General features: G+C 42.7%; 1 protein-coding gene across 1 annotated transcript; it reads right to left on the reverse strand.

Annotated features, from left to right (window-relative positions):
* Nucleotides 1–1,929: 1,929 nt before the first annotated feature.
* Nucleotides 1,930–5,330, reverse strand: LOC143037317 (uncharacterized). Its single transcript, XM_076205450.1, has 2 exons — nucleotides 5,045–5,330; nucleotides 1,930–4,811 (listed from the first exon to the last, which is right to left on the reverse strand). The coding sequence occupies exons 1-2, from the start codon at nucleotides 5,328–5,330 to the stop codon at nucleotides 1,930–1,932; spliced, it is 3,168 nt and encodes a 1,055-aa protein (XP_076061565.1).
* Nucleotides 5,331–9,649: the final 4,319 nt, after the last annotated feature.

Raw genomic sequence — 9,649 nt, forward strand, 5'->3', positions numbered from 1 at the left:
TGAGGTCCCTATCGGTTTGACCCCAGTAAGCCTTATTGCAATCTTTACATGATATTTTGTACACTCGAAGGTTATTATCTCTCTTGGATTTATGGTGTATGTTCACTACAATATAAAAAATGTAATTAGGGTACTTTAAGACAAATTTGATTTTATATTGTGGTAACATTTTAGATACTTCGTGCAATAATTATTGTATGGAATTTTGATGAAGTTACTATGCCATTTGTGTTGAATCTTTATTTGGGAAGAGTTCTTATTCTTTTGATAGCTAGTTTTGCCTTGCTAATGGCTTTTGTAAACAGCCATTTTGGGTAACCTAACTTGTTCAATTGTGAGTTTATTGTTTCTAATTATGATCTGAAAATTAGGCGCTACAAATTTTTAATGCTCTTAGATAGAGGCCCAAAGCAACACTTAGTTTAACCCTTTCTGGATGGTAACTGGAAAAATTAAGTAGCTACCAGTATATCTGGGCTTTTTGTAGACCGTGAAGGACAAATGTCCCGGACATTTAATAACTAATGTACATACATACATACATATATATATATATATATGTATATATATCTATATATATCTATGTACATATATATGTATATATATTTATATATATATATAAATATTACAGGTGAAAAATGTAATCACACATTTGTCAATAACGTAGAAACCACTGTTGGAGTAGAAAAGACTGGAAACGGGGAATCTATATATTTCGATTGCAAACTGCAATCCTCTTCTACTGAAGAGGATTGCAGTTTGCAATTGAAATATATAAATTCCCCGTTTCCAGTCTTTTCTACTCCAACAGTGGTTTCTACGTTATATATATATATATATATATATATATATATATATATATATATATATATATATATATACATATATATCGCAGTAAAGTAATGTATTACATTAGTAAACTAAACTCTTTATCCCACCGTCGGAAAAGAAGACACTGATGTCGAAAGTTCTGTATATTTCGATCACTAACTGTGATCCTCTTCAAGCAGAATGAGTACATAGTGGAAGACGTATATATATATATACATACATACATATATATATATATATATATATATATATATATATATATATATATATATATATATATATATATGCCAAAATTTGAAATGAGGAAAAGGAACAAGGGGACAGCTCAGGTTACGTGACCGACGCTCCGCGGGTCTTGTGCTATTTTATCCCCTTATGTACTCCAAGGGGACAAAATACCACAAGACCCGACGAGCGTCGGTCACGTAACCTGAACGCTTTCCTTGTTCCTTTTTTCTCATCTCACTTTTTTTGTGTGTATATATATATATATATATAATATATATATATATATATATATATAGATATATACATATATATATATGTCTTCCACTATACACTCATTCTGCTTGAAGAGGATCACAGTTAGTGATCTAAATATACAGAACTTTTGACGTTAGTGTCTTATTTTACAACGGTGTGATAAAATTTTATACATATATATATATATATATATATATATATATATATATATATATATATATATGTATATATATACATACACACACACACACACACACACACACATATATATATATATATATATATATATGTATATATATATATATATATATATATATATATATATATATATATCGCCGTCGGCACCCACTCGTGTCCGAGTATCGTGTTCTAGTCATTCGTCTCCTATCTTCGTTGATGTTTATGTTTTGTATGACTTGCGAGGCCTAGTCGGTGGTGGAAGAGTCGCGGGCAGTGTTCGCAGGGGAGTGTGGGAGGAGGGCGGGGTTGTTCTCGTCGCTCTCTTCTTCTTCTTCTTCTTCTTGCCTCATCATTTTCCCTCCTCCTCTCCTCAAAGTCCTCGGTGCCTTGGCGTGTTGTACTCCTCCATACTGTCCGGTCCCTGGCAGTTTGTTCCTACGAGGAAGGGTCGATGTTGATCATTGCCAGGGTGCGCTTCAGCTGTTCCTTGTAGCGCAGTTTAGGTGCTCCCCGTTTTCTGGTCCCGTTGGCGAGCTCGCCATAGAGCATTTTCTTGGGGAGCCTGGATGGGTCCATTCTATGGACGTGCCCTGCCCAGCGGAGACGGTGGTGGATGATGGTGGCCTCAACGCTGGTCATTGAAGCTCTGTCCAGTACTTCCAGGTTGGTGGTGCGGCTCTCCCAAGTAATATTTAAAATTTGCCTTAGCTTATATTGTTGGAAGCGTTCTAGGTTTTGTATATCGCTTCTGTATAGGGTCCATGTTTCGCAGGCGTATAAGAGCGTGGAGAGGACTACTGCCTTGAAGACCATGATTTTAGTGGCCATCGTCAGTGCGTGGTAATTGAGTTGACCAAAGGCGGAGTGGGCTGCCTTGATCCTGTTCTCCACGTCTTTCTTGCATGTGGGAGTAGATGTTAGGATGCTTCCTAGGTATGTAAACTGGTCCACTTCTTCTAGAGGTTGGCCATTTACGATGGTGTTGGTATTAGGGAGCAGGAGACCGGGTGGATGCTGGACTAGTATTTTGGTCTTATCTGTATTGACCTGCATCCCAAAACGTTCATAGGCTGCATTGTATGCATCTGCTAGTGACTGAAGGTCCTCTGCAGTCTGACCTGGGGTGGCGTTGTCATCGGCATATTGCAGCTCTCGCACCGGACATATGGTGGTCTTAGTTCTAGCGCGGAGTCGAGCCAGGTTGAAAACTCCCCCATCCATGCGGAAACGGAGGTCGATTGAAGGTGTGTCTGGTGGTATCTCGTTAAGCATCGCTGCTGTGTAAAGAGAGAAACACGTTGGAGCCAGAACACAGCCCTGTTTCAGACCACCGTTGATGGGGAATGGCTCGGAGAGGGAGTTCTGGTGGCATACTCTCCCCACCATTTCATCATGCAGGGCACGCACCAGGGTGACAAAGTCGGGTGGGCAGCCAAACCTAGCGAGGACTGCCCACATAGCGGGTCGGGGTACTTTATCGAAGGCCTTTTTTAAGTCCCAGAAAATAAACATTGCGGGCTGTTGTTGTTCAAGGCTCTTCTCTTGTAGTTGTCGTGCGCAGAAGATCATGTCAATGGTCCCGCGGGAAGGTCGAAATCCGCACTGGGACTCTGGCAGGACGTCTTCTGCGAGGACGAGGAGGCGGTCAAGGAGAATGCGGGCGAATATTTTGCTTGCGATGCTCAGTAGTAATATTCCCCAGTAGTTGTTACAATTCTCCCGGTCTCCTTTTTTGAATATTGTAACGATTGTTGCATCGCGGAAGTCACTAGGGAGGGTCTTCGTCTCCCATATTTTCAGTATGAGAAGCATGAGACGGTTCCTCAGCTCTGGGCCACCGTGCGTGAGGAGCTCCAGTGGGACGTTGTCGGGTCCTGGGGCTTTGCCGGGTCTCATGCGTTTAAGGGCTTTGTTAAAGTCCTGGATGGAGGGGGGTAGTGCCATCCAGTGACGGACGGGATATTGCGGGGTCATTCGCAGGAGGTTGTCAGGGGTGTCAACCTGGTCGTTGAGGAGGTTTTTAAAGTGAGACCTCCACCTTAGCAAAATGCCCTCGCTGTCGGTGATGATCGTGGCCCCATCCACATCCTTTAAGCCACCCACTGATGACCGTGTGGGACCGAATTTTTTTTTTGTTGCTGCATAAAAGCTTCGCAGGTCTCGCTGGTCAGCGTAGCTTTGTATTTCTGCAGCTTTATTTTGCCACCAGGTGTTCTGGGCTTCTCGGATGCCTCTTTGGCATTTAGCTACAGCTTGCTTGTGAGCACGTTTATTTGCAGCTGTGGGCTGGTTCTCCATGGTCAGACGCGTCTGGCGTTTAGCCTCAATGAGAGGAGAGATAGCACCGTCACTCTCGTCAAACCAGTCCTGCCTTTTCTTTTTTGCGTAGCCGATGATTTCCTCCGCGGCACGGGTCATGGCGTCTCTTAGGGTGGCCCAGTGGTGCTCTACATTGGCCTGATCCACAGGCTCTACAAGGTGACGTTCGCAGGCTTCTCTGAAGTTTTGTGCCAGTTGTGGATTGCGGAGCTTGCTACAGTCAAAGCGTCGGTGTGATGCGCTGTCGGGTGCCCTTCTAGGTGGTCGAAGGGTAGTCATGGTCAGTCTGGAGATCACCAGTCTGTGGTCCGTCCAGCAGTCATCCGCTCCGGGCATGGTTCGGGTGATGCGGACGTCTCTTCGGTCTCTGGCTCTGGTGAGAATGTAGTCCAGAATGTGCCAGTGTTTGGACCGAGGGTGTCTCCATGTCGTCTTCTGTCGGTTCGGGAGTCTAAACATAGTGTTGGTCACTATAAGTTGATGTTCTGCACACAAACCCAGTAGGAGTTCTCCATTGGCGTTACAGTTCCCGATACCGTGGTGGCCGATGATTCCCTCCCATAGGCGATGGTCCTTGCCTACTCGAGCATTAAAGTCGCCCAGCACAACAAGCTGGATGGTGTGGTCGAGCTGGGTGTAGAATGCAGCTTTGTCTTCGTCGGGTGAGGTCAGAGTTGGGGCGTAGACGGAAATCAGGGTGATGTGTCTGTCCCGCGTGATGGGAATGCGGACTGTCATCAGGCGCTCACTGATGGCCTTGGGAGCGAGGTTGTGCTGTTGTACAAGCTGGGAACGGATTGCAAAGCCGACACCATGTATGCGCGGCTCCTCGGGGGCTTTCCCTTTCCAAAAGATGGTGTATCCCGTTCCGGCTTCCCTGATGTTGCCCTCTTCGGGTAGTCTGGTCTCGCTGAGGGCCGCCACATCAATGTTGAAGCGGGCGAGCTCCTTGCAAACGAGAGCTGTACGTCGTTCCGGGCGGTTAGTGTTTGCCACGTCTTGGAGGGTGCGAATATTCCATGCACCAATGGTTAAAATCTTTCTGTTGTTGCGACCGCTTTAGTGGGATGTCCGCCAGCCGCGGTAAGCTGACCAGACGTGTTTTCCGTGACCGATGTTTACCCCACCTTTTCTAGGGGCCTCCCCATGCGGGGTGGGCTGCGGTGGTCCTTAATAGGCCAGCCCAGTCACGGGTCCAGCTGCCGAGCTCTGGTGTCACGGAAAAAGTCACCAAAGAGCGACCATCTTAGACCCGCCGCCCGAGTGCAGTCGCGGGCTGAAGGCTTCCAGCTTTCCAGGCCTGCCCCCGTCACCCGCGGTACCATCGCCTCGGGACTTGATGGTGTGATGACGATGAGGTGAAGAGAGGAGGGAGGAATGACAGAATGCCAGTCGCTGGGGATGTTGTTTTGGGTGGTCGTGGCTGCGCGACGGTCACGCACACTCACTTGGCCCACATCTTTTCCACCGCGGCTCAAGAAGGATGAGACAGGCAGCCTCCACGATGTAGGTTGCATCGGGCTGCCGGGTTCTTGGTCCACCAAGGCCCGCCTTGCCGCCTGCCCGACAGGCGTTGCCCTCTTCCGCCGGCGCTAGTTCGCTCCGCCGTTGGGGTCTTGTTGGTTTTATTTCGGAGTTTTCCTTCTCCTAGCCTTTGCCTAAAGAGGCAGACCCTACAAGGCAGTAGGGTGTGTGTGTGATTATACCGTCTGACCACTCGGTCACTTGTATGCATTCTGTAAGAAACGGGGGGGACCACGGGAAGGTAGCATGAAAGCATTTAGGAGGCAGAGGCTGTAGAGGGGTTAAGACAAGCTTAGCCTATGTCGCATGCACTCCAATCACCCCCCCATATTTATGTATATATATATATATATATGTATGTATATATATTTATATATATATGTATATACGTACATATATATTGCACACACACACACACACACACACACACACACACACACACACACACACACACACACACACACACACACACACACACACACACACACACACACACACACACACACACACACACACACACACACACACACACACACACATATATATATATATAAGTATATATATATACATTTATATATATATATATATATATATATATGTATATATATATATATATATATGTGTATATGAACCCAAAGGGAAGGGGAAATAAAATGCATTGGGGATAATAGGGCGAAACAATAATGTAGAGCAATATGTCCATATAGGACAAAATATAGTTTTACGATATATAAAGTCGGTAGAGGACAAAATATACTTTTAGGATATCAAGTCAGTAGAGGACAAATATTATATTAGGATGTAATGTTAATGAAGGACAAAATATCACGATCAGGTGTAATGATAGTGGAGGAGAAAATATCACCGTAGGATATAATGTCAGTGGAGGACAGAATATAATTTTAGGAAGTGATGCCGGACAGAATGTCAGTGAACTACGAGTGGCTTCTGTGGGACGTGGTGACGGAGGGGGGGGGGGGGGCAAGGTGTACATGAGAGATCAAATGACCGTGAGGGGCCAGATGTTCGTGATGGGGAAAATGTTCATGAGGCACTCAACATTAAAGAAGGACCAAATGTCAATATAGAGCAAGGTGTCAATAAATAACGAAATCATAATGAAAGGCATGACGTTGAAACTCAAAACGAGTAAAAAAGAAATAAACACGAGTTTCATAAAACAATGTACTTTAATGCTCGTAGTATTAGGAAAAAAATTCAAAGAAATCCAGGCGTGTGCCAAAAGCAAAAATCTCGATATGATAGAAATAACCGAGACATGGTTAAATGGTGGAGAGTTTAAAGCTGACTTGAATATTGTGGGATTGAAACATTTTCATTAGGATAGAAACCACAAGAAAGGTGTTGGCTATTGCAATGAATTACAGGCTTTCGACAACTGGGATCGCTTTTACGGTAAGAATCATCTATATACAAGGGATGGGATGCACTTGTCGCACAGAGGGTTTCTGCTCCTTACTGAATTCCTTGAGCGAGAAGAAGGCATCCTACACGGTTTTTTTTTGGGGGGGGTAGATTACGTGGGAGTAGGGAGGAAGTATCAGAATATAGTTTAGGCAATAGAAACAGCTTAGACAGGGACTGTGATAAGAATCACCAAAGCAGGTGGAGGGAGGATGAAATTAAATTTACTATACAAATAGTAGAAGTGTAATAAAAAAAATATTTGCTGAGGAAGGATTAGGAGTAGAAATTTTCGTTAAAAATACAATCAACTGATTTATCAACAATTCGATTAAGGAAGACGACAGTACGCACTCTAATTGGGTGGAAATTATAGGCAAGAAAAAGAAAGTTATATTGGCGTCCTGTATAGACCTCCTAACCTCAGCATTGAGCAGACTGATCCCCTGATTCATGAAATTCGCAGAGTGTCCCAGTACCAAAACGTTGTCATCATGGGAGATTTTAATTATAGAAACATTGACTAGAAAGTTTTAGTAGGAGACCAGGGAGCGAAAAAATTCTTAGATGTAGTGCAGGATAATTTCCTAAAACAAATGATTACCGATCCTACGGGGGGGGGGGGGGATACTCGGGACTTTTTTAAACTAATAATGAGCACTTAATGAGTAACGTAAAAATGGGAGATAGTCTAGGCTCTAGCAATCATAAAAAAATAAGATTTAATATTATTTGGGAAGAATTAAAAAGTACGAATAAAGCCCAAGTACCAGACTTCAGGAAAGCAAATTTTGATAAGACCAAAACCTATTTGAAATTGAATATGAAATGTCATACGGATGGTTTGTCCATCACCTTCGCGGTCAAGAGTAGGGACATTACCACGGATCAGTTCATGACCATGGGTCAGGTCATGACCATGGGTCGGGTCACGGAGGGTAATATGCATACCTTGGGTCAAGTCACTTGGGGCGGGAGGTAAACAGCCAGGTCAGCGATTTGAATGAAATGTTTAGCAATCTATCTGATTTAGTTATTAATGCACAAAACACATTTATCCCCCTGAATTCAATACGGAAGAATAGTAATACTCCCAATTGGATGATGGACAGGTTGAAATATGAGATCGGGATGAAAAGAGGACTTTACGTATATATAAAAAACGGGGAAACACAACTTAGATCAAGATATAACGAAATGGTAAAGCTGGTTAAAAAGAATACACGTACAGCGAAACGTAACTATGAAATTAAGGTTGCCAGTCACGCAAGATCCAATCCTAAGGGTTTCTTTTATCTCTACAGAATAAGAAATAAAGAAAGAATAGGATCAATTAGAAACGATGAAAATGCATGATAGAATCGGAGGAAAAATGTGTGAGGTGTTTAACAAATATTTTCTCTCAGTGTTTGTTAATGAGAGATTAGATGAGGTTCCTGACTGCGATCCGATTTTCAGTGGGGATGAAGAAAGAAGACTATCTAATATCTGCATTATTAAAGTAGTAGTCGATCAGATAGAAAGACTTAAAGGTACAAAATCTCCCGATCAAGATAAACAAATTCCGAGAGTGCTTAAGGAGTGTAAATTTGAAATCTGCGACCAGTTAACTAAAATATTTAACAAATCGGTAGACAATGGTTTTGTGCCTACTGCTTGGGGGCAGGCAAATGTTATTCCTGTCTTTAAGAAGGGAGATAAATTGTCTATATGCAACTACAGGCCAATCAGTTTGACATCGGTTATAGGTAAAATGCTTAAATCAATAATAGTGAATAGACTCACAGAACACCTCGAGAGACATAATTTAATTCGTGACACACAGCGTGGTTTCTCCAAGGGTAAGTCATGTGTGACTAATCTTCTATCCTTTTACACTAAAGTATATAAGGCGTCAGAAAACAATAATAATAACGATGTGATTTACCTTGACTTTAGCAAAGCATTCGACAAGGTGCCACACCAGAGACTACTAAATAAAATCAAAGCTCATGGCATAGGAGGAAAAGTGTTAGAATGGATTAGAGCTTTGATTAGTAACAGAAAACAGCGGGTTACTATAGATGGAGTAAAATGTAGGTGGGGCAATGTAACTAGTGGGATTCCCCAGGGCTCGGTTTTGGGTCCCTTGTTGTTCATTATGTACATAAACGACTTAGATAATGGGATAAATAGTGATGTTAGTAAGTTTGTGGACGACACTAAAATAGGATGCCTAATTAGGTAAGGAGACGACGCAGAGATTCTGCAGGATGATTTTAACAACTTGTTCACTTGGTCGGTGAAATGGCAAATAAACTTCAATATTTCTAAGTGTAGCGTGTTAAACGTAGGTCTACACAGCCCCGAAAATAGATACAGCTTAGTTAAAACGTTTTTAGAGAAAACTGAGTGCGAGAGAGACTTACGAGTTCTAGTGAGTCCGGACCTTAAAACCAGGAAACAGTGCAGTAGCGCCAGGAATAAAGCTAACAGAGCATTAGGTTTCATTGCTAGGACGGTAACGAATAGAAGTGCAGAGGTAATTATCAAACTTTATCTAGCGATAGTTAGACCCATCCTTGACTATGCGGTACAGTCTTACTTCAATCGTAAGAAAAAATTATAGAAACAGAAATGCTATCGAACATCATTTAGAAAGTAACTGTTTGACAAGTGACAGCCAGCATGAATTCAGACGGAAACGTTCTTGCGTGACTAACTTACTCGAATTCTACAACACAGTCATCTCAAATTATGACAAAATAAACAATATAGATTTAATATATTTAGACTTTGCGAAAGCTTTTGATACCGTCCCCAACGAAACACTTATTACTAAATTAGCTTCACACGGAATAAGTGGTAGCCTACTAAGTTGGGCTAGTAATTGGTTCAATGATCGAAA

The sequence above is a fragment of the Oratosquilla oratoria genome, chromosome 22, assembly GCF_046742065.1.
Source record: "Oratosquilla oratoria isolate Oo_2021 chromosome 22, ASM4674206v1, whole genome shotgun sequence".
In the NCBI taxonomy this organism is placed as follows: domain Eukaryota; kingdom Metazoa; phylum Arthropoda; class Malacostraca; order Stomatopoda; family Squillidae; genus Oratosquilla; species Oratosquilla oratoria.

Coding starts and splice junctions, on each gene's coding strand:
- LOC143037317 (XM_076205450.1), bottom strand. CDS start 5,330: ATGCAACCTACATCGTGGAGGCTGCCTGTCTCATCCTTCTTGAGCCGC. Junction 4,812..5,044: donor TCTAAGATGGTCGCTCTTTG/GTGACTTTTTCC, acceptor GCACCCTCCAAG/ACGTGGCAAACACTAACCGC.